Source organism: Rhinolophus sinicus, chromosome 5 (genome assembly GCF_057876585.1).
Source record: "Rhinolophus sinicus isolate RSI-liver-muscle chromosome 5, RSI-T2T, whole genome shotgun sequence".
NCBI lineage: Eukaryota > Metazoa > Chordata > Mammalia > Chiroptera > Rhinolophidae > Rhinolophus > Rhinolophus sinicus.
Window position 1 is genome coordinate 75,931,913 of NC_142505.1, and position 25,105 is coordinate 75,957,017.

The 25,105-nt window shown below is 50.3% G+C and overlaps 1 protein-coding gene across 1 annotated transcript; it reads left to right on the forward strand.

The window, feature by feature from the left end:
• The first annotated feature begins 21 nt into the window (after nucleotides 1-21).
• On the forward strand, nucleotides 22-23,423 carry SLC22A5 (solute carrier family 22 member 5). The gene is made up of 10 exons (XM_019756078.3): nucleotides 22-603; nucleotides 6,917-7,020; nucleotides 12,487-12,641; nucleotides 13,651-13,822; nucleotides 15,028-15,154; nucleotides 16,872-16,972; nucleotides 18,593-18,807; nucleotides 20,317-20,499; nucleotides 21,505-21,640; nucleotides 22,004-23,423. The coding sequence occupies exons 1-10, from the start codon at nucleotides 211-213 to the stop codon at nucleotides 22,089-22,091; spliced, it is 1,674 nt and encodes a 557-aa protein (XP_019611637.2). The 5' UTR covers nucleotides 22-210; the 3' UTR covers nucleotides 22,092-23,423.
• The last annotated feature ends 1,682 nt before the right edge of the window (nucleotides 23,424-25,105 follow it).

Here is a 25,105-nt window from a genome sequence, read left to right on the forward strand (position 1 = left end):
CTGCGGCGGGGCCGCTGTAACAGCGGCAGCTCGCGGGCCTGCTCAGACGGCCGACAACCCCGAGTCCGTCCCTCGCTCGGTCCCGCGGCGGGGGCCAGCTGCGCACGCGCACACGCCCGCCGCGCCCCGCCCCCGCGCCCCGCGCTCCGCCCCCGCGCGCCGCCGGGTCCCTATAGCCCGGGCCGCGCGCCTCGGGCTGTTGAGGGTGGCATGCGGGACTACGACGAGGTGACCGCCTTCCTGGGCGAGTGGGGGCCTTTTCAGCGTCTCATTTTCTTCTTGCTCAGCGCCAGCATCATCCCCAACGGCTTCAATGGTATGTCAGTCGTGTTCCTGACGGGGACCCCGGAGCACCGCTGCCGGGTGCCAGACACCGCGAACCTGAGCAGCGCGTGGCGCAACCACAGTGTCCCGCTGCGGCTGCAGGACGGCCATGAGGTGCCTCACAGCTGCAGGCGCTACCGGCTCGAGGCGATCTCCAACTTCTCGGCGCTCGGGCTGGAGCCGGGGCGCGATGTGGACCTGGAGCAATTGGAGCAGGAGAGCTGCCTGGATGGCTGGGAGTTCAGCCAGGACGTCTACCTGTCCACCATCGTGACCGAGGTGGGTGTCAGCCCCGGGCCGGGGCCGGGGACCGGGGTGTGAGGAGGACCTCCGCAGCCTTTGGCTTCACACACCACCGCTCACCACCACCGCTCCACCTCCCCACCCCCCCGCAAGGTGTGAATTGATGCTGTCACTTTCGTTCCCCCAGCTCGCTACACACTGGTGATGGGCATCCATCCTCCAGCCAGGTGGCTCTGGAACGCCTTGCGCGGTGACTTCCACCCAGAGCATGCCCCCTCACAGCACGGGTGTCAGGCTGGCCGCCTATCCTGATGGCCATGATGCTGAAAAGCGCTGAGGAAGTGGGTCAAAGACTTCCTCTAGTTGGGGTGAGCGTGTTAAGGAACAGAGCCAGCGCTTGGGTCTAAGGACTCACCATTTTTCTTCCAGCCTCTTGGCATTTGTTCAGGAAAAAAAAAAAAAGAAATACTCCTTTGTGAACTTTTAAAGTTCAGGGAAGCATGTGTACAAAACTGTTTCTTGCTCCTTTTTCCTGTTACTGCTTCCCCAGCTACCCTCACCCTAAAATGACAGTCTCATCACACCCTCTAAGGTATGTTTACCTTTTACTCAGGGTTAGTTATCAGCCTGTTAGGCTCCATGCATCTGAAAATCCGTTCAGGGTGACTTGTTGACCTGGAATGTTATAACTGAAGTAGTTTGTAGGACGTGGGGGAAAGCTTTTCTCATTCCCCAGCCCCTTGGATTTTTGTTTTGGGTGGCTTTGTCTATTCCCTGGTGACCCCGCAGTCATTAGAGCTGGACATGTGACATGATGTTAATGGATGAGTGTGGATGTGCTTTGCATCTTATTCAGACACTGGCACTAACTCCCTGGAGTTTCAGGGGAACGGAGCAAGCAGGGCAGTGAAAGAACCCTCCTTGATAAGCACCAGGGTCCCCAAGTTCACTGAGTGTCAGATCAGGGATTTGCAGATTAGGGAAGGCTTCCTGGAGGAGGAAGCTTCTGGGTGAATCTGGGGTGTTCAGCTCAGCAGGTGCAAAGTCTGGAACAGCAAGAAACAACCTAGTGGGAGGGCAGAGTTCACAGGGGCTCTCTCAGCTAGTGACATTATTCTAGTGTCCTGCGGTGTTAACAAAAAGACACTGAATGGAGGTAGCTGACTGTGCTTTGTGGCCCAAGAGTCCACAGAGAATCAAAACTTGCAGTCATCACAAATCTTCAATCCCAGCCTCACAAGACAGCCGGTCACCTTCCTAGAAACCAGTGAGAATTGTGAAAGCAGAGACTGCCCTTCCGGTTGCAGGCAGAGGCTATAGAGGGAAGCTGTACCCCATGACACAGGAGTCCCTACAAATTCTGCTTCTGGCTGCTCATGGAACGGGGCAGGGGCAGTGACGTCAGAAGAAGCGCATGGCATCTCTGGATTTTACCCTGGTCCCTAGGGTCCCTTGGCAGTTTATTCTAGTCATCTGCTCTTGCTTCACTGAAAATGTCGGTGGCACTGTGAGCTCCCAAAGGCTGGCCCTTTTGGAAGGGTCCTTGAACTATGTTGCTGCCAGTGTCAGTCTTTCCTTTTTTATATTTAGTCTATTTATTTCACTGTCTTAGCAGTTTCGTAAGAGCTGTGTGCCCTTTCCCCTACTAACAGGTTGTCAGTCTTTGCTGGGAGGCTAGATTAATACTTTACTTAGCCCTTTGTTTGGGGATGTTGGAAAGCCTGACGTGACACTCAAGGCTCTTGTGCCTCTCAGGTGAATAGGCACTGTTGGAAGCTGTTGCATTAACATTTTTCTCAGACCCATTTTCTTTCAACCCAGACCTGGCCTGCTGACCATTGCAGTTAGTCCTGTGCCTGCAGAATGTCCCCAGGCCTGCCCTCTACCCCATGTCATATGTAGAGGTGTTTCTAAGTATACTGGTATTGATTTCCTAGATGTGTTTTCCAACAGAAGAAAACCTCAGGTCTTCTGTATGATACTTTGTTGAAGTTAATCTGTGTACAGGTACTACAAAAATTAGTGGTAGATTTACATCTTTGCATCTCCCACGGGTCCTGACATGCTGTTGGATACAGAAAGGGATACTCAGGAAAATTTTTGTTGAATGTATTAATGAATCATTTAAGAAATCTTCTTTAAAGTTTGAGAACTGAAGAAGAAAAAGAGTTTAATTCATAGAAGTGAAACTTGGAGGTGGTTGAAAAGCATTGACTGAATATTTTAAAGGAAATGTAATACCCCTCCCCCACAAACTGGGGCTTACCCATATGTGGGTCTCCCACCAGGCGCTGGGATTGGCAGAAAGAATGGGACACTATTTATGAAGTGAAAGAGGACGTTCTCCCATGTTTCAGGAATGGTTTAGCGGCCCACATGCATCTGGCCTGGCCATTTCTCTGGTTCCTCAGTCATCCCTGGTGTTGGGGAATCAGCCACCCCACCGTGCAGCTCCAGAGTGCTGCGTGGCCCAGGACTGCCCCCTCCTCTGGGAACCTGGGTGATTTCTCTGGTGGCCTGGGCCACTTGCATTTTGGTGTCTCCATAGCCCAGCCTGCAGCCAGAAAGTTTCGTTTTGAAACTTCTAGCTCTTCTGACACCCACCCATGAGCTGTGTCTGTTCAGCTAAGACCTGACAGTCCTCTGTGTCCCCTTGCCCCCAGCCTGTCTCTGTTTCCCAGAAGCCCCCTGCCCCAGCCCTTGGCAGCACTTGGACTCATTCCCTGTTGTCCTAGAAAGCCTCGTCGTCTGAACTAGCTTTTCTACCAGCCTTACCTCATGCGTAGATATTTTGGAAGATAAGAGAGCCCCCACTGTTGTCCGCAAGCCCACAGCACCTGAAGGGAAGGCCACGTCAACCAGAGAGGTGGGCTGGGCCGACTCGGGTGGGGAGTCCGCCCAGACCTTGAGCTTGTGCCTCACCACTGTGCCTTCGCTGACTTCTCTAACTTAAGGGACACGCAGACCCTCATCCCTGCCTTTGCAGCTCACGGCAAACCAGAGAAGCTGCTTGCTGGGCCCTGGAGCCCCTGTGCACCACAGGCATAGCAGACCCAGCCGGCCAGAGTGGTCAGACTGAGCCCGTCTCTAGCTGCCGGAGAACTCACACCCTGGGTCAAAGGTCTGACAGTTGACACAGGGAAGCGCTGACAAAGCAAAGAAAATCTGTCCTGGAGATTGAAGTTCAGGGTTCATCTGGGCTTTGGGCAGCCAAACTGAAAGACCAAGCCCAAAGGATACTACAGTGTTGAAGGTTCACAGCCCTTTTATTCATGTGTTTACTCACTCACTCACCTGTACATCAAACAGCTACTCAGCCTGTCCTCTGCAGGGCACTGCCAGGCATTGTAAAGGATATGGTAGCAGATACTTCTCCTTGCCCTGACAGCCTTGGGACAAGGGTCTGCCACTAATTGCCGCAGGAGGCAGGATGAAAGGTGTGTAGTAATACATAGCATTCGGTAACAGGTGGTTTGACCATTGAAGCAGTCAGGCCAGGTACATCTCAGGGAAGAGCTTTTGCCCTCGGGGCATAAGCCCTATCTCTTTTCCCTTCCAGCCATATCACAGATAAGAACATTTAGTCCCAAGAAACTGCATCATTTCTATACTTCCCAGAACTGAAAAGCAGCACCAATTACATAATGAGTATAAGAGACACGCTTCTCTCTCTTAAAATTTTTAACGACTTTATTGCAGTATAAATGACATAACATAAACTGTACAGAACTAAAGTGTGCAATTTGAAAAGCTTTCATGGATATGTATGTCCGTAAAACTATCACCACTAGAGAGGTATACTTCTTACCAGGAAAGATGGCAAGTCTAGGCACCCTGCCAGAGTTGCTCTGAGATTTTTTCATGTGGGTCCTTGGACCCTCCCCTTTCACAACTCACCCAGCTAAGAGGTCATGATGACTCAGGACCTGATCTTAAACCCACACATTTTGTTCTAACTTTACTACCTGTTGTCATCAGCCACTACAGCTCATCCCACATATGGATGAGCTGGTTTGTAATTGCTTTAGTCACGGCTGGGGAGCCAGGAGCTCAGTGTAGGAACACTAGATTCCTTTGTAAACACAACAAGCCGGGGTACATCGCCTGGACTCTGTGGGCTTCTTAGCCCACCCGCCTCAGGAGGATTCAGGCCGAGTCCCGGAGCCCACTGCGGCCTAGCTGGTGGTTGACAGGGAAGTGGGTGGGTTGGCTGGGTGGGACCTAATCCATGACTGCCCTTGGTTTATTTTTTGAGATCTATTACCTTTCCTGACCCTACACACAGGCCCCCTGTGGCCAATAGGAAGTGTTAGCCCATGTTTGCTTTTGGAGGGCCCAAAGCCAGGCCCTGAGAATTGTTAAGAATTGTCAGTGGTGGGTAGAGAGCCCAGGCACTCCTGGGAGTTTCCCGCTCAACCGGAGTAAGGACAGGCTGGATCAGGTGGCAGGGGTGAGGCTGCGGGAGCTGGAGACGTGCTCCGGGGACCTCTCCCAAGATGAGCACTGTTGTCGCCTGGTCTCCTGCAGAGCATAGCCTGACCTGTTCTCAGGTAGCACCTGGCTCTGCCAGGCCACATTTCTCTAGAAGCCTATATAGGGAGACCTGATGTGGGAGTGGAGGGCCCACCCCAGAACTTCCTGCAGACACCCCTGTGAATTTCTAGTCTGGCTCAGCTGTGTTAGTCCCCAACCCTCATGAGAGACCTGTTGAGAAGCAGCTACTGATTCTTTTTTCATTTTTTAAATCTCTTGCTACAAAAGTGATGCTTGCGAGCTGAGAGTAGATTCCATCTGATCAAGAATAGATCGCACAATCCGGGCCCTGAAGCTCTGCCTGACACCCTACCTAACACCCAGACGCCAGTGCCCGTCACTGAGTCCCCCATCCCTCAGCTCTGACTCCCCTACCACTCCTGTCCTGACCTTAGCAGCCGACTCTGGATGGGCCCTGCCCTAGGGTAGCACGTACCCTCTTAAGAGATGGTATCTGGGTGCCACCCCTGAGGCTGCGGAGGTGGGAAGGCTGCCATCGCCTGAGCACCCAGGCCTTGGTGCGCCGAAATACTGGCTTCCTGCTAGTCTGGACTTTCTCTAGATGTAGGAGTTGGAGACCCCACACTGTTCCCTGGGGCGGGGACTATCACCCATTCTCAGCCTAAGGGCTGCCCTCCAGCCCTGCTGAGGTGCCCAGAGGCTGTGTGCACACACTGCCCAGCAGGGCAAAGAAGCAGACTTGTTTTCCCCCGCTGTCACTAGCCTTGGAAGCCACACACTCCCCCCCGCCTCTGTGTATTACCAGGGAGCCCACAGACTGCCCAGAGGGCAAGCCAGCAGCCTGGTGCCGGGCAAGCAAGGGTCTGACTTCCCTAGAGGGTGGCCGTCTCGCTTACTGCTGAGTGCCCTCTTTCTGTTCTGGGAAACGTTTCTCTGGGAACCACCAAGCTTCCTGTTTTGCTTTTCTTCCTTCATTCAGCTCCTTGTTAGGCTGGGCGACCTCACATCTAAGTGTTCAGCTGCTTCCATATGCCCGCAGACCTCTTTTCATGGTAACGATCAGATCAGTGGAACCGCACATCGGGTTCGGGGAAACTCCAGCAGTGTTGCCGTTTCCCTACCCCAACCCCTGCTTTACAAATGAAATTAAGGCACAATGCGGGGTGGGAAGGGGGATCTTATCTGAGGTTGGATAATCAGTTAGCAGTAGAATAGAAACTAAACCTCAGTTTCTTGACTCCCAGCTCAGAGCTCTTGGCTATAACTGGGCCTGGTGTTGTTAGCACAGCATCAGGGATCCCAGCTCTAAATGTCACCAGAAGGACCCAGAGGTCCAGGGTGGAGACCTGAGCGGAGCGGAAGGAGCAGATCCACGTGGTGCATCCCAGGCCCACTGGCCTTGGTCCCTTGCTGGATGCCTTGACCCTTAGAGCCCCAGAACCCTGCTCCAGAGCCACTCCTGTGCCATTCCTGCCGCTGGCCTGAACCCCACTGAAAGGGTGCCCTGCCCCGTCCACAGCCCTGGGCTCTGCCCAGATTCTTCAGAGCGACCACGAGAGGCCGCACCTTCTCCTGGGGTGGAACATGGGCCGAGTACCTCCTCAAACTGGAAGCAAAACAATGGAGCTGAAAGCTGTGAAAAACTGAATGGGGAGGGAACCCACTCTCCGTGTGGGGGAACCTGCTCTCTGGCTGGCTGCCCAGAAGAGCCGTCTCTCACCTGAGCTCCCACACTCGCGGCGTGGAAGCAGAGGGGACAGGGATGCAGGTGTTCTGATTGCATTTTCTGAGAAGCCGTACATTTCAAACACTTTCAAAAAGAAGTGAGTGATACATCCCTTTGCTCCTTTTACAGTGGAACCTGGTGTGTGATGACGACTGGAAGGCCCCCCTCACGACCTCCTTGTTTTTCGGGGGTGTGCTGGTGGGCTCCTTCATTTCGGGGCAGCTCTCAGACAGGTAAGGGGGGGCTCTATCTCCTGCAGCTGCAGGGTCCCAGCAGTGAGCAAGGAGCGTGTGTGTGCCTGGCCCTTCACGTCAAAGGGTAGCATTCTTTAGCCCAGGGCTTTGTGTTTTAAAAGAAGGGGAAGCCTAATCTACAGACTCCGCACCTAGTAAAGAGCTGAGTGTATCCATGCTGAATGAATTGGATTTGACCAGGAAATATGTCAGGATTCACTTCTGTACGAGCCTGGCTTTCCCAAGGTGAGTCCCCGAGCAGGGGAGAAGTAGACAGCACACACATGCACGGAAACTGTTTTGCAGACCTAAGGCGTACCCGCCTCTTCCCAAAGCCATCGCTTTCTCTACAAGGTGAGACTAGTCAGTAGTGGCTTCATGGGCAGAACTCTTGTGTCCACAGGGCTGATGCCCCTTAGCTAAGACGCTTGTGGATATGGCCTTTACTCCACCACAAGCAGGAAATGGGCTGTGTTGACCTATAAGCAGGTTATTTGTGTAACTTAAAGGCTCTTAACTCAAGGTCCATTCATGACTTAGGGAGTTCAGTACTCCCTGTGCAAATTGTATGCAAAATTTTAGAGATCGAAAGGTCCATAGTTTCAGTGAAGTTCTCAGAGGGGCCTGTTATATTGTATCTCCCTACCCCCAAGGTTTGGAGTCTGTCAGAGAAGCCTCTAGGGAGAGGAGCGGCCTTCAGCAAGGTCCTTGGTCACACTGTGTCCCCCAGTAGAGAGGAGTCCCAGCGCTGTCCCAGCTGGTTGGGGTCTCTAATAGAGAAGTTCAGGATGAGACTGTCATTCCACCTTTAGAACAAGGCCCGTTTATCCTGTAGCACAGACTCAGGGTGAAGTTTTGGCACATTTACATCTATGGATTATTGTCCTTACTGGAGAAGTCCATTTCTCACTAAATTTGTCTTTTCTAGAATGTCATCTAGCGATTAAAAAGGAGACAAACTCCCACAGTCACCAGTGTGCATTAGAGTTCAGTGGGCCACGATCACGACTAGTAGAGATACTTGCCCCTTCGGGGAAAGGCCTGTGCTTCCCCAGATCCTTAATCTAGCAACAAGCATCCGCTGATTACTGACATTTATTTAACAAACACATAGCACCTACTATGTGCCAGACACTCTTATAAGCACTGTGCGAATTAACAAGTTAATCTTCATAACCCTATGAAGTAGGAAGTATTAGTATTCTCATTTCACAGATGGGGAAAATAAAACCAGAGGAGTTAAGTGACTTGCCCAGAGTCACACAGCTGGCAAGTGGCAGAGCGAGGGTTTGGGCCCAGAGAGTGTTGATCCTCTGTTTTGTATGGACTACTGTTCTAGGCTCTGCTCTTCTAGACCGTACCTTCAAGCAAGGCAGGAGGTATTAAACAACTAATTGAGGGAAGCACTTGCCATCTTGGTGAGGCAGAAACATGCAGGATGCTAAGAGAGGCTCTGACCAAGGGGGCCGGGAGAGGCCGCCCTGAGAAGGTGAAGCATGTGCTGGGAGTTGAAAGGTGAGGAGAAATTAGCCATTAGGGGGTGGGGAGAGGAAAGAGCATTCTGGGCAAGAGAGAGCAGCATGTCCTTAAGTCTAGACTGAAGAAAAGGAATAGCACATGTTAGGAACTAGAACAGTCCCCTGTGGTGCAGAGATGTTATGGAGACGAGGTGGGGAGGCAGGCAGAGGCCAAGCAGAAGAGTGGGTGGCTTAGCAGATGGCAGGAGTTGGGCTTTAGTCACAGAGCAGTGGGGAACCATTGAGAATTTTTTAAAATGGGAGTGTGACATATTCAGATTTGCAGTTTTGAAAAGATTATTTGATACCTTTGTGGATAAAGGATTGAAAGGAAGAATAGGGGCTCTGGAGAGACCAATTCAGAGGTTAGCGCAGTAATTTATGCAGGACGTGGTGGTGGCTGGGGCTGGGCTGAGTGTGGTGGAAACGCAGAGGAGTGGTAGGAGGGCAGGCCAACAGGACTGGGCTGTGGGGTGGATGGGGGAGGTGAGGAAAGGAAGGTTTGCAACCTGGACAACCGCTAGGTGATGATACCCTTCTATGACAAAGCATTCTGGAAGAGGACCGTGTTTGCAGAAGAAGACGGTGAGTTGAGTTTGAACCTACTGAGTTCGGGATGATTGGAGACGCCTAAGTGGAGGAGTTGAATGTGCAGTTGGATAGTATGGATACGGTGCTCCGTGAGAGGTGTGGGCTGGAGAAACACATTGGGACTTGTCAGCTCATAGACTCCTCATCACAACCCAGACAAGGATGAGCTTGCCTGGGAAGATTGTACAGTGAGAAGAGGGGAGGCTGGGACTGAGCTCAGAGGCCCTCCAGTGGGATGGTGGGAAATCCCTTCTCTTGGGGCTGAGTGGTGAGACTTCGAGGTGAAAAGCAAGGAGGAGTTACCCCAAGTGCAGAGTTGAAACTCAGTACATTTTTCTGGGTCAGCTGTGTCATGGGTTAGGTAGGTTTGTGGGCGAGCCTGAGAACCCGATCACCATGTAACACGCGATTACCTGAGGGAAGTGTTCCCAAAAGACCTGCTTCCAAGGCAACGAAAGAAATGTAATGAATGTGTTAAGGACCACCTTAGTCTTCAGAAGGGCTAGTACAGTGGTTTTCAAAACTTAAAAAATCTTGTCAGCGAACTACTTCTTTTAAGTAGGATCATTAGAGTTCAATAAATGAAATACAGCTGAAAGTGTGGCTGTTCTGGCTGTGTCCCCTGCCTTCAGCTCCCAGAGCCACCCCTCAAGCTTGTCTGCACCCCCACGGGAGGCCCAAGGCTCCATAGGGTGGACAGTTTCTCATCATTACAGCTAAGTACGCCAGTTCAAACACCCAAGCCAAACAACTTACCTAAGAGCAGTAGATTCATGCCCTCAGCTTGTTGTCTAGTATACCAGCAGTAACTTTTTATATCAGACAAAGGCTTAACCTTCTTTCTGGAATATAAATAAGGCTGAAATTCAAGATCAATAAAATAATCCTGGATTGTCAAAGCCTTTTATCTGACATAATATTAAGGTACCTTTAAGTGCATGAATTACAAGAAGCACAACCCCGGGAAGAAGTAGACTGATGTTTCCGGGTATTGTAGGCATGTGTGTGTTTGATGTTTTGTTGACAGAGTTTCAAAGTGAGTGTTTCTAGACCCTCTCTGGACTGCCAAGGACTGGTGCTATGGAAGGATTCCCTGGGTCTTTTTCTCTCCCGCCATCCCAGGGAGGCCTTGGGCAGGGAAGGCAGGGATAGAGGTTACAGCCATCTGCCTGCAGTAAGGGACCACCCTTGGATGGCATGCAGCATGCCCTATAACAAGAAAATGCAGGGGGAGTCAGAGGCTCCTTCTAGACCAGGGCTTCCCAACCTCGACCCTATCGACATTTGAGCCAGAGAATTCTTTGTTGTAAGGGGCTATCCTGGGCATTTTAGGATGTCTAGAACATCTCTGGCCTCTACCTACCAGATGCCAGCAGCACCCAAAAAGAAAAAACACACAAACATGTTGCAGTAAGTAGAAGCAGCACACTCATGATAATGACCGCAAGCCCCCCCGCCCCCCTGCAGTGTGGCTCCGCCCACCTCTGCAGTCTCCTTGTGACTAGCTGGCACCAGCTGTGCTGTCCCGTGGTGGTCGTCATGCCTCTGCAGCCACAGTTGTGTGTGCGCTTCTCAGTCTGAAACATTCCGCACCCCGCCCTCGTGGCCTCCTGTGACCGGAGGCTAACTCAGGGTCCCTTGTGCCTTTCCTTCATAGCACCTATCAGAAATTGTCCTCATGTGATTAATGTTGGTCTCCCCATTATTCTGTGAATATCATTGAAAATTTAGTCCCTGTCAGTACTTCCCGTTGTCAACAACTGCTCTTCTTTGGGGCCTCACGTCAGTGTCCCATCATCAGGGATTCTCTCCCTGAATGCCCACGTCCCAGTCGGTTCCCTCACTGTGTGCTGATCCCTCAGTGCCCTTGTCTCAGTGTGTAGCTGTGCATTCAGTAGTGTGGTTGTTGGACTAAGTGTGGTTACCGTCTGCCTCACCGCCTATAGACTATAAGGTCCTGGAGGGCAGAAACAGCGCCTTTTTTTATTCAGATGTACCCCTATTGCCTGGTATATAACAGATGTTCAAACAAACATTCATTGATTGAAAAGGGGTGTCAGCCTGCTCTGGGCCAACTCAGGCCGAATCTGATGGTTGACCTGCCAGTGGCACTGTCTTTAAAAACAAAAACAAAAAGAAAAACTTTTTTTTTAAGGAGGGCACAACTCAAAGTGGCCCATGTGGGGACCGAACCGGCAACCTCAGTGTTATTAGCACCACATTCTAACCAACTGAGCTAACTGGCCGCCCCCAAACCAACATTTTTTAAATTTAAAAATGAACAAAAGTAAGAAAACCACACAGAACAAATGTGTGACTTGATGAATTATTCCAGGGAGATAACCTCATAACTACCACCAAGTCAAGAAATAGAACTTTGCTGGCCACCAAGAAGCCCTCCCCCAGAAGTAACCACTAGCCTTTTACAATAATTACTTTCTTGTGGGTTTTTTCCGTAGTTTCATCATCCAAATGTGCATCCTTAAACACAAATTTAGCGTTGCCCACTTAAAAACAATTTGCTACATCTTCATCTGCTTAATCTAGGGACTCTTCTTCCATCCCTTCCTTTGCCTTACAGTTGATTTTTTGAAGAATGCTGGCTGTTCCACTTGTTGAGTTTCCCAGAGTAGATTTGGCTGATTGCATACTCATGGTGCAGTTCAGCGTATTCCTCTTTCCTCTGCATTTCTTGCAAATTGGCAGCTGGATCTAGAGACTTGATCAGATCCAGGTTCAGTCCCTTTGGCAAGACTGTAGAATTCATGCAATGTTCAATTGTCTCTTTATGATGTTAAACAGTCATAGAAATACAATGCCCATGTCTGTTCATTCACTGGGAGTTGTAAAATGGTGATATTCTAATTTGATCCCTTCTTTTTCATTCCATAGCTGTCATACTTTTATAAAATGATACTTCCCCTCATCTATGATTGGTTACTGTTCACATAGGAAAGTCAGGACAAGTGTTTCTTTCCCTTTATTTACCAGATTTCATTTATAATGAAGTGTTTCCCCATCACCCTCCATCATAAACCAGTTCTTTTTAAAAAGAACATACATTATGTATGTATAGATTTATACATAATAAATGTGTCGCAATCCTTGGTAATCATCATCATAATTGTGGCACTGCGTTTTCCGCACCGCTGGTGCCCGGGTTACACATTGGTCCTGAGGAGTGGGCTGGCGGGGTTACAGCATAGGCGCTGGGAGACTGGGACGCTCCCTGCACCAGGGGCCCTGCCCGCACTGTCTGTGACCCCTCCCTGAGTGGCTCTGGGGAAAGCCCCTCTTGGTGGAGCCCATTCCTGCCGTCTTCTCCCAGCTGCTTCTGTCACTCCCCTTTCCTTCCCAGGTTTGGTCGGAAGAACGTGCTGTTTGTGACCATGGGCATGCAGACGGGCTTCAGCTTCCTGCAGGTCTTCTCCAAGAACTTCGAGATGTTCACCGTGCTGTTTATCCTTGTAGGCATGGGCCAGATCTCCAACTATGTGGCAGCATTTGTCTTGGGTATGGCCATCACGTCGGAATTGAGTACTTGACGCTGTGTTTCACCATCCTCTCTACTCACTTTCTGGAGACAGCTCTGATACCCCTCAAGGGGAATTGGCCTCTAGCAACGCCGAGCAGGGCTTCTTGGAGAACCCAGTTTGTAGTCAGGGAAACTGAGTGCATCAAGGCTCAGCCTTGGGTCCCCAGCCGCACCATAGCCTGACCGCTGCATTCCAGGTCTTTTCTGGCCTCTGAGGTCGCATTAGTACTTCATGACCATTGTACTAGAACTCACCCAAGATCATCCATCAAAAAAAGGGCTGCCACTGCCCAGGGCTGAGGTAGTTAAGGAAAGAGGGAAGTATGACGTAAAGAACAAGGGCCAAGATTGGCAGGCTCGCCAAGGAAGAAAACTGCCTCTTCTGCAAAGCATTGTGGCCAGTGAAGTCGACTGGCAAGAGTGAATTGCTAGGCATGGGCTTTGGTCATGTGAGCTTCGGGGTTGGCATTCAGAGTTCACACTGCAGGGCTTTGGCCTGTTCTCACTGAAACGTTGCCAGTTTCACTGTTTGGAGGACTCTAACTCTAGCTTATAGGTCTTTGGCTTCCTTGGGCTGTATTGTTGAAAGGATTACTTCTTTCTTTTCACATTTAACATACTTTTTTCCCCTTAAAGTTTAACAGTCAGCATGTGCAGCCTTAGTAATGACTTCCCCTTTAATGAATTCTTCCTCATGTGAGGATTAAATTTTGAGGCCTAACATGGCATCTTTAGCGTATGGTTTTGGGAAGCGATGAAGTTTTCATGTAAGAACTGTCGCTGAGGAGCCTGCGAGGGCTTCCCTGAGGCACCCAGCAGATGGTCAGACAGGATTGGGTTCAGAATCCCATCCTACTCTAGGGCTTGGGAACGTAAGAGATAATTCTAGCAGCTTTCGTGTCTTTATGTTGAAAATTATAACAAGAGAAGATTAATAAGGAAATCACCTAAACTAAAATGCTAATACTCCTCCCTTGTTTTGAACAGGAACAGAAATCCTTGGCAAGTCAGTGCGTATTATATTCTCTACGTTAGGAGTGTGCATATTTTATGCAGTTGGCTACATGCTGCTGCCACTGTTTGCTTACTTCATCAGAGACTGGCGGAAGCTGCTTCTGGCGCTGACGGTGCCTGGGGTGCTGTGCGCGGCGCTCTGGTGGTGAGTGTGGCCTTGTGCCTAGAGGTGGCCACCGGCAGGATGTCTTCTGTCAGGCCTTCACTAGGGGGCAGCAGCAACCCACAAATCCTTGTTTGGGCTCCCAGAGACCGGAAGTATAAATATCTATGTTGTTTCAGAATGTTTTCTCCACACTCAGAAAAGCCAGAACCAAACAAAGTCTCAAGAGATCAACAGACTTGTTCTCAGCCCTGGGCTGGATAGATTGGAGTCCAGGGAAAGGAAGAAGCAGTAGCTGCAAGATGATGGGGTCCTGCATGACCTCCAGGAAGTTATAAGACCACAGGACAGGACAACATAGGACAGGACAACGTAGGCCCTGCTTCTGGCTGCGTGTTGCCAAGGCCTCAGCCACAGGCACTGGAAGAAGAGGGAGAGCAGTGCAAGCGAGAGTCCTCGGGAGCAGCACAGAGGAGGCCAGGCTCCATCTGAGCCTCCAAGACCGAGGAGTTGCACAGGGGGAGAGGAGGCTGTCTCACACCGAGAGAGGGAGCACAGCAGAGGGGTTGAGGCGGGATTGCCCCTTGCAGGCGGGGATGGTGAGAGCACAGCCCCCACGTGTTGCTGAGACATTTCAGAGCATAGTGGGAGAGGATACAGGGCACAGCATGGGTCCTGGTCATGACTGAAGGGCAGGGGCTACTGGTGAGGTAGAAAATAAGATCCACAACATCCCAAAGCACCTCGGTGCTTTAATAAGCATAGGTAGAGAGTCTAACAGGTCAATTGGATGAATCCATAGGGGGTGAGGAGAAACTAGAGGCTAAGAGACCAGTGTAGAAGCTTCTGTGGATGCCATAGACAAGCAGGGAAGTGCAGCCCAGCAAGGATCTAGGCTGGGCTGAGCCCACAGCAGAAGCCAGGCTTCAGGAGCCCTTCTAGCACCCGGCTCCTTAGTGTCCAGCAGGTGGCACTACTGCTCTTCAGAAAGGGAGGTGGCCAGCCTGAGGAGGAGCCCCATGGAGTGCTGAGTGCCAGTCCCTCCAAATTCTGTGCACTCCAGGACTCAAAAGCTCACTCTTCAGGTCATTACTGGCTGTAGTATGGACCATCTCTGCTTCTGTCTTGGAAACACCAAATATTCCCTAAACCTAGCTTGATTCTGAAACCCCATTTCCCACCTCTACCTAAGCTCCCCCTGGGCTGTCGGGCAGGAAAACCTCAGGGCGTTGCTCCTTACACTGCAGGTTCATCCCTGAGTCCCCCCGATGGCTCATCTCTCAGGGACGATTTAAAGAGGCAGAGATGATCATCCACCGGGCTGCCAAAATCAATGGCATCGTCGCACCCTCCACCCTCTTTGAACCAAGTGAGGTAAGCGCTACATGGGAGCTGGTGGGAGGGTCTTGGTGACCATGATTTGAGGGAAGCACAACAAAGGCCAGAAGCCCTCCCCTCACACAGGACCCCAGCCCTCTCCCTGCCCGAGCCCCAGCTGCCCCCAAGGCAGGCCCTGTTAAAATTCTGAAGCTTGAGGAGAAGGTTCCAACTGCCTCAGTCTCTCCACTTTTCCCATGGGTTTTAGGTTTTCATACTTGATATACATCTTTTCTAGATAATCATATAGTCTAACCATTACTTTCAATAATAAATACTCTGTGAGTAATAGGCCTTTCATGAAGTTGGCATTTGGGAAAATAATTATTTCTTATACCTTATGTAGTTTCTCATTGTAAAAAAATAGTACAATACAAAAATTTGAAGCGAAACGAAACTTGGAGTTAGTTGTGTTCTTTCTCCCTCTGCCCGCCAGTGGTTGGTTGTTTATTGCATGATCTTGCAGCCAGGTCCTTTCTGATATCTGCCCCTTTGACCTACCCCGACCCAACCCTCCCTGCAGACCCTATTCTCTCGCCATGAGTGATTTCCTGGCTTTGCTTCATTCCTGTGTCTTGTTTATCCTTGTTCTCTCTCCTTCCACCCTCTCAGCAGCAGGCAGTTCTCTTCAGTCTCAGGACTATAAAAGAGGTTGGATATTGCAATTGCTGACAGGGTTCTGGGATGTGTGTCTACTCTGACAGGAAGACAGGGGACTGGCTATCAGCTACCAGCAGTCCTGCTGAAGTGTGTGTGGAAGGCATGTTAGAGACACTCAGGACTCAAGATGCAGGCCTGGGGCTTGGAAAAGAGAGGCCAGTTATTATAGGCCCCAGAGAAGCCACTAGCTGCCGCCAGCCCTGCCAGCCTCATAGTTAAGTGACCAGCAACCACTCTCAGCACGGATTGGAAAGGGCTTTGGTATACAAAGGTCAGGGTAGAAGATGGCAGAGACGGCTTTTAAGTGAGGTAGCTTTGGTGGCTTTTCGGTGAGGGGTCAGTCTGGGTGATCCCATAAGGCCCACTGGCACCCTTGAAGAAATGAGGCTTTTTCAGGGGATCCATTCAGTCAAAAGTTGACCTTTTGTTGAACTGCTAACTCGGGAAAAACAAGCTCCAAAGCTGGGTTTGCTTAAGAAAGCAACATCAGTGTGTTTAGACGTGTGGTTTATTAATGACCTTGGCTGTGCTGACTTTCATAGGAAGTTACTTTGGGTGAAGCTGAGGTCAATTTTCCTGTTTTGCTATTTGAAATTTTTTTGGGTTTGGAAGTAGGCCAGTAATGACATGGTATAAAGACTGGAAACATTAACTCTTTTAAAATATCAGATCAATAAACTACATGGCCAGTTTCTCTCTGACCCAGAGGGCAGGGATCCAGCCTTGGGAAGGAATGCTCAGAGGCCTCCCTGGAATGTGGCCACTGATGGAGGCTGGGGGTGGTGCCTCCGCCTTGGCTGCGTCCCCTGAGGGACTGGTCACCTATTCTGCCTCCTCATTTTTGTTCACTAATTTGCTACGGACAAAGCCTGGGGAAGCCTTCCACTGGCTGAGATACAGTCATTCCGCTTACTCTTCTTTTCAAGAAAGAAACAAAGCACTCCCCAACTCACAGACACAGAAAGCTCAGATGCCAGGGTTCCAGGTATGTTATTGGGTCTCTGAGTCTCCGACCTTCTCTCCCTCCTGTGCCCTTGTCCTATCGTTCCTGCAGCTGCAAGACCTAAGGTCCCAGAAGCAGCAGTCCCACAGCATTTTGGATCTGCTCCGAAGCCGGAACATCCGAATGGTCACCATCATGTCCATAATTCTGTGGTGCGTAATGGAGACCTGCCAAGGCTTCCAGACAAAGCCTATGGCAGTGGCTCTCATGCCTCTCGCTGGCAGATATGTCTCAGACCAAAACAGAAAGCCTGTGTCATCAGAGAGCGAAGAGCTGTGACTTGCGATCAAAGAAATGAACGTGTCACAATTCTTAACTTGACGGAATCTCAGAAAAGGAGAATGAAAACCTCTGTGTGGGCTTTTTTTTGGGAAATAAGGGATCTTTGGGGATCCCTCCAGGTCCTGAAGTGAATCCTTTCTCACTCTGGGCCCTAGTTTAGTTGTTCCTGTCCCCTGTGCCTCAGATAGTGACTGAGGAAGACAGGTGAGGCCCTCGAGAAGGCTCTAAGTGGAGACGTCCTGTTCTTTCAGTGACAGAGGCTGCTGAGTACTTTCTGGAAATGTGGAAGCAGGATCCCTCCCTCTGGGATGTCCTGGAGACTGTCCTGGAGGTAGTGCCATGGCCTAGGTGTCCTCGTCAGTTTCCTTCTAATGAGGCATTTCACCAAGTTTGTCAAGCAGGGATATGAGTTACCAGAGAGAGGGAACACATCCGAGTGCCTGGAGAGCGCTTGCTCAGTGGCCAGACCCTCGGGATTCTAGGCCACTGCCTGGTCCTGCTGGGTGAGGAAGGCGGACTTCGTCTCAGAGTCCCTTTTACTAGAGTCAGTCAGCCTTGGGACAGCCAGCTATTTTGCTCGCTGGGGTTTATGATGAGTCACCCATTTCCAAGGAAAGGCCCAGGATCCCTCAGGGCAGTGTGCCACCCAGGAGCCGGCCTCAGACAGGGCCAGCATTCAGTCTGCACCACAGACGTGCCAGCCTCTGATGCGTCACCATTCTGTGGTTCATGCAGGCTCCTGCTGTGGATTCCCCAGAACTTCTGCATGTGCCCTTTCTCTGAGTATACCAGCTGTGCTTTCAACCTGCAGATGAGTCCAGTCTGACCTACAAAGGCCTGGTTTGCCAGAGAGAATGCCCACAGGGGACAGGGACCAGGCCGGGAGGCATGCAGATGAGAGACGATGTGGTGATCCCTCCATTGGGAGCTCCCTCTCCTGTCCGTGAGCACCATGGCACAGCCAGCTGCCTCTGGCCAGCCTCTTCCTGCCTGGTCGCCACAGAGGGTCTGCTAGGGCTCTTTCTCCAAATGTTTGACCTGATAATCGTGCCTTAGTTTTTCTTATCCCTCCAGTCCTATCCCATTCCCCTTGCTATCTGCCTCCTGACTCATTCTCCAGTTGCTCCTGCAATTGCTGGGTTTGGGGAGGTCCAGAGAGTAGGGAAGTAGGCTTTGTGAGAGCTTCCGGCTTAGGATTTTTAAAGCTGAAAGGTAGGTTGGATTTGGGTTTGTCTGTTTTTCCAACAATGTAAGTCTATCTGAATTATATAAGCCTTTTTGCTGTTTGTGGTGTTCTGAAAGTGTTCTGGCCTGGAGTTTACACTGGGCTGGGGGAAGTCATCTTTCGTTGTAAGAAGTAAGACTCGGGGTTAAATCTGCTGCCCTGTAAAGATAGTTTAGACTTTCCTGCAATAACTGTACTTGAAAAGTCCAGGTTGGGAGGCGCCCGCGTGATTCTGCTCCTCCAGCTTTCTTCTGCACTGTTTCAGGATGACCATATCCGTGGGCTACTTCGGCCTCTCCCTTGATACCCCTAACTTGCACGGGGACGTCTATGTGAACTGCTTCCTTTCGGCAGTGGTTGAAGTCCCGGCGTACATATTGGCCTGGCTGCTTCTGCAGCACCTGCCCCGGCGATATTCCATGGCCACCGCCCTCTTCCTGGGTGGCAGCGTCCTCCTGTTCGTGCAGCTGGTGCCCCCAGGTAGGGACCATGTACATCTGCGGTCTGAGGTCTTTGCTGAGTTAGTCTCTACTACCAGGCTGTCTCCTCCAGTTAATAAAGAGAATAAAAGCATGCTGTCACAGCTCACCTGCATATCTTCATTCTTGGCCAAAAAGTCAAGAGAAAGTGTCTCCTAGGACCAGACACGCTCATGGCCCGGGTGTGGGGGGAGTGGGCAGAGCAGCCTGGTGGAGCTCGCGGTTAAATTTACTCTCTACCCAAGTTAGTGTGTGCATATTTGGTTTTCTCCGTACAGTAAACCGGCAGAAAAGAGAGCCATCCCCATTACTTCTTAACCTGGCCGGCCTGTCTTAGTCATTTATTCAACAAATAGCTCGGCAGTGCCTGCTGTGGGCTGGGCACTAAGCTCGGGGCCAATGGTGCAGAAGTAAACAAGTCGGGCAGAGCCCCAGACCCTCCTGCAGCTCACACTCTAGTTGAGAAGACAGACAACAAACAAGTAAATAAAGGCTTAATATAGTGCAGACTATTACCTTTTATAATAACAATAAAGGACTGTGGAGAGCTGGTTCACACAGTGGTCACGGCAGTGTCCCTGAAGAGGGGGCACGTGAGCAGAAACATAGAGGAAGTGATGGAGAAAGAAAGCCATGAGAAAGTTTAAGAGCAGAACATTTCAAGCCAAGGAAATAGCAAAGGCACAGACCCTGAAGAGGGAATGAGCCTGCCTGGCATGTGTGAGGAGAGAGGGAGAACAGAGGGGCCAGGTCACAGAGTGGGTCTCACAGGCCATTTACAGGACTTCGTAAAACCGCCTTGTATCCCACAGGTAGGGGAGGCAGCCTTTTCCAACAATTCATAGCACAGTTCATGGCTTATCATGACACCTAGAGTTGTCAGTGTACCCACGGATTTGGGAGCCTCTGGTGATCGATTGTGGGTGCCTGAGGCTGGCAATACTGTGCAGGAGCAGCCCCCCCGCTGTGGCGTAGCGGGAAGCCTGGGAATGTGTGTGGAGGTTCCCCCGCCCCTCACAGCCACCTCCTCGGCACAGTGAGCAGGATAGATCGGAGGAGGATTGTTTCTGAGGGTCTGCTGGTCTGTGAATTGTTGAGGTCTGAGTAGAACAAAAGCGTGAAGTGAGTTTGAATGAAGTCCCCGTTCATCCACAAGTCATCAGTGAGTTTCGTGGCACCTGCAGCATGAGCCTCTGGGTGTCAGCTGACCCCTGACAGACTGTAATGACTTCAGGCCTGGACAGCAGGTTTGTTTGGGCTGTTGAGGGGCTCACTCTGGTGGTCTGTAGGCTGAGGAGACAGCAAGGCCTCACACAGCTGCAGGTCCCCACCTCCTCTCAGAAATCAACTTGGAGGGCTGTTGCCCCTTGTCCCACAATAAGAAGTTATGGAAACTGCGCCCTCGCCCCCCCAAAAAAAGGGAGAAAGTATCTACCCGCAGACAGAACTCTCGGTAGCAGTGTGCCTGGAGCTGGTGCCTTCTCCTCCTCTCTTCCCTTTGCCTCTCCAGACTTGTATTATTTGGCTACGGTCCTGGTGATGGTGGGCAAGTTTGGAGTCACGGCGGCCTTTTCCATGGTCTACGTGTACACGGCCGAGCTGTACCCGACCGTGGTCCGAAACATGGGCGTGGGAGTCAGCTCCACGGCGTCCCGCCTGGGCAGCATCCTGGCTCCCTACTTCATTTACCTTGGTAGGTCCCGTGGCGGAGGGCCCGCAGGAGTGATGGGGGCAGGCACTGGTGAGCTTTACTGTGCGCCAGACATGGCTTGGCAACAGGAAAACAAGCACACACAGCAGATGGGATCTGTCCTGTGCTGGGATCTGTGCCTGGAGACGGTTCTCGTCCAGGTGCGTGGTGGGGGAGGCACTCACGTGTAAGTGGGAAACAACCTATCAACCAGCTAGAACGGGATGAGCAAAGGAGAGAGTTTTGCTGCTGTTTGGGGCCTTCCATCAGAGAATACAGTTCCCTGATCCCAAGGAACGGCGAGTGGCCTAGGGTGCCAGTGTACCCGACTGGAGAAATCTCTTCTTGGAATCAGAATTTAAAAGGAACCTGAAGGGCACAGATGCCCATTCAAGAGGTCTGATGAACTGAGAATTTCTGTAACTGGGAGCACGTGACACAGTGCTTTCCTCCTGTGTGAAGATCCCTTGTGCCATTTTCTGTAACGGCACCAGTTTTCTCTCCTTCAAAATCATTTTCTGAAACATGACCGCTGCTGTTGCCCTGTATATCCCTCGCTGGCACATCTTTGGGGAGGGGTGGCATTCACCTTGAGAGTTCCCAGAATGCTTTGTGGTGTACATGCTACATAGATCTGACAAGCAGAAGCACCTTGTTTGGCCTGAAGGCAGATGGGTTCTGACACATCTGGGGAGGTGGAGGAGCTATTCCGGTCCCTGGATTAGTATCTTGAGTTCCTTGGAAAATTGGGAAATAGGAATAGTAATCATGGCGCACCTCCCCTCCCCTGCACCTTGGGCACTGCTGGACCTCTGGGCATGTCAGTGCCAAGTCTGGGTTCTGAGACCTGTCTAGGTGCCAGGCTCCAATCTGGCAGCTCAGACTGTGGGACCTGCAGAGGCTGAGAAGGCAGGTGATCCCCTGTGGAGAGTCCTGGGAGCACAGAGGGTTGGAGAGAGACCAGGTCTAACTGCACCCCGGCTTGGGGCTCTGTCTGCTTTGCCCTAGGGGCCTACGACCGCTTCCTGCCCTACATTCTCATGGGAAGTCTGACCATCCTGACAGCCATCCTCACCTTGTTCCTCCCAGAGAGCTTCGGCACCCCCCTCCCAGACACCATTGATCAGATGCTAAGGGTCAAAGGGTAAGGAGGCCTCCTTCCTTCACAATGTGGTGCCCTGGGCCTGGGCCTGGGCCTGGCAGAGAGCGCCCCACAAACCGTCACAAATGCCACAGCCTAGTTTAGCCATCAGAGGGTTAGAAACGCCACGGAAGTTACATTCTGTCCTCTGGTCGGACCCAGACCAGTGTGTCACCATGTACATCAACACAGCACCAGAGGCTCTGGGGTAGTGCAGAGATGAGGAGAAACCTTTCAGAATCTGCTGTATGACTTTTGCACCCTTTCGCGAGATCTCAGTTCTGGGTTTGCTGGTGGGTTTGCTTTAAGACTGGTAGACGTCTTTTTAAGATTTGTTACTAGCATTTGTCTTGCTCATTTTTATAGAATCAAGTACAGGCAAACTCCAAACCACACAAGGGAGTTAAAAGATGGTGAAGAAAACCCCACGGTCCTTAAAAGCACAGCCTTCTAGCAACCTCAAGTGAGTGAGAACGTGAAGAGGAAAGACTGCATCTTGTCGGAACGGCTGGTGCAGGCACTGAGTCCTTGGGGCAAAGGTCTTCGCTGTTCATTCTGTTGACTTTGAGTCTGGTCTGCTCGTGGGTGGGCACCTGGCCACAGAGGCTGCACGTGGTCCTAGAGCGCCACCTTCCCTCAGAGGACCTTGTGACCACCGACAGACAGCTTTAGAGAAGTCCTGACTAATGCAGTGATGGACTGTGCGCTTCCCAAGAAGTTAACGATTCACTAGAACCAGTGGGATTTGGAAGAATATGAGAGGCATCTGCTAAATTTACATTTTAATTTCGGACGGCCTGAAAAGGTCTCCGATAAAGCTGGAGGTCTAATCTTACCCCTCCCCACCCCCGAAATCTTTTCCCCCTCTCTCTCTAATGGTGCACTTTAGAGGAAAAGAAATCATTTCACAGGGAATTTGATTTCTCACACCTTGTGAGCTACCAAGGATATTAAGTGGGATTGTTGCTTCCCCAGGGCAGGACAGCCAAGGTCTGGGGAACTCAGAAGGTAATTAACAGGAGGGGACTGAGCAGGTACTGAGCACAGGCAAGTGCACTGACGTGGGAGCTCCTGGACCACTCAGTGTGACTACCGGAGAGACGTGTTTACATCTGATCGAAACACTGGGCTTGTCTGGGCCCATAGCAAACACATCATTGAACCTACTGTTCTTGCTTTCATGCCACGTGACTCAAACCTCCTAGCTGTAATGGTTTCGATGTATGGTTTGAAGGAGTATGTCAGTGAGAAAGAAAGATGAGCAAACTTGTCTCTTCTCTTAAAACCATAATGTGGATTCTGTGTTTTGTTTGTTTGTTGTTTATTTGTTATGTATTTTCCTCCTTAAGTTATTTGCCCTTCAGAGTCGACTTAGGAAAGTCTGGTTCCTTGGCCTCCTGGTTTGTGTCTTTTTATTTTTTCCACCCAGAATCACTCTGGCTATGGTCTGCAGTTGCCACTTGTTACCAGCCTTAGCCACTAGCACTTCTCTGAGTGCCAAAGCTGACGTCGTTGTGTGTGTTTTTTTTGTGATGCCTAATCATGGAAAAAATTTACAAAGGAGAAAGTTAAATCATGTTCACAGTCTTTCAGAGTTGCTCACTTCAGTCGTGTGACATTGGGAAATATTTTGTATTCCGTGTAATTGTCTTCTCTTTCTGATTGTTACCATGGTACTCATAAAGCAGACACTTCACCTGGTTAAAAAACCATATCTTGGGGAAAGCTACTGAAGTGCCTTGGAAATGAAAATGTTTCAATAAATAAAATGATTTTTTAAATAATAGCAACTGGAAACCTTTATTTCCACAATTTGCTGAGCCATACCACATCATCATCTGACTTCTCTGTGTTACCTTGGGTTAATTCTAACAGTGGTTTGTGATTGTCTCTAAGGCTAAGTTAAGATTTAATCTCAGTGTGCTAGAAACCTTCGCTCTATATTAATTGATTATGGATTGAGCCAGCCTTCTTAGACAAGTGTCTTAGCCTGGATTCCCCTGAAAGCAGAGCCTGAGACCAATGCTTCTGTACAGTTAGGGAGTTTAGGAATAAGATTCAGGGAGCAGGAATAAAGGATGGGGGAGGAAACAGGGAAGGAGCGAGACCCATTACAAGGATGCATTTGCAGGTTGGCCAGAGCCAAGCGCACAGCTCCAGCCAGCCAGAAGTTCTGAAGAGCCTTATGAAATACATCTCAAAACCATCTGCACCCTGGATAAAAGGGGGAAGTGTTTATATATTGGCCCCCACCCCCTATTTGTCAAAGGCAGCCCATAGATGTCAGCTCCCCACATTTCCAGGTTACACATGCGTGAGTCCCAATGTAGAAAACAAGAGGTAATTTTGCAGGCCTGAGGTGAGGCAGTGTCAGGTTGCACCACCAGGGTCAAAACCTGTGTGAACTGGTCACTGCAACAGTGGCTGGAGTAAGTGGTGGGGCTGAGAGGATTGGGGTTTGGATGTGGTGCCCAGACATATGATTATATACCAGGGGTGCCAAAAAAATGTATACACGTGACTTGTATTCATCTTTTGTTAGCGGTATGTATTGAGCATTACTATTTGGATACAGTTTTTTCCTTTCTTAAAATGCGTATACATTTTTTTGGCACTCTCCGTATATATGTGTCAAACGGCAAATTGAGCTAGAATGCGTAGATAGATCTGGGTAAAAAGCTCCAGTGTTAGATAGATAATTCAAAAAGCATGTTGCATAACTAAACAAGCAGCATCAAACTTAGGTGGGAAGGAAGGAAGCTTGTCTTCTGTGCCTGTTGGCTTCTCTACTCTCCTCAAACCTGGTCCTAGGCTGGTTCCTGATTAACTGACTGCATTGGCTCCAGAATATGAATTATGGTCCTGCCTGTCCTTTCTCCTCTTGCATGAATGAAGTTTCTGAGTTTTCTCTCTTATACTCCGTGTCACTGATTTCAGTGATTTGTGGCTTCCTGGGAGCAAAAAACCACAATTACCTAAATGCTTGGAGCTCTTACTGTGGGGACAAGAGCCAAGTCACTACTTCTTGGGCTGAGCCAAGTATCGGGAAACCCAAGGCCTCTGTCTGGGCCTGCTGGACTCATGTGGCTTGTTTCCATCAGACCTATGCCTGGATGACTGACCAAGTTGCCCTGACCAGGGATCTCCTCTTAGGAAGAGAGGCATGCAACACCTGTAGTCCCAGGAAGAGTTGGTGAGTGATGAGCTGCTCAGCTAACACTGTGAGAATTAAAAGCCAGGGCACCCATAGAAATACGAAGGGCAAAGCAAAGGAGGTGGAGGAACAATTCAGATTAAAAATATAAAAATTTTCTACTACAGATCAAAGTTTACCCTCTAATTTTTTCCTATGCATAGCAACTTGTTCCTGTCTCCATCAGAGTTCCCTGAACACCCTCCTGAAGGGCCGATGTTTGCCAAAGAGAATATTCAGCTTAACACCTAGTCTAAGTGATGGTGAATGAATTG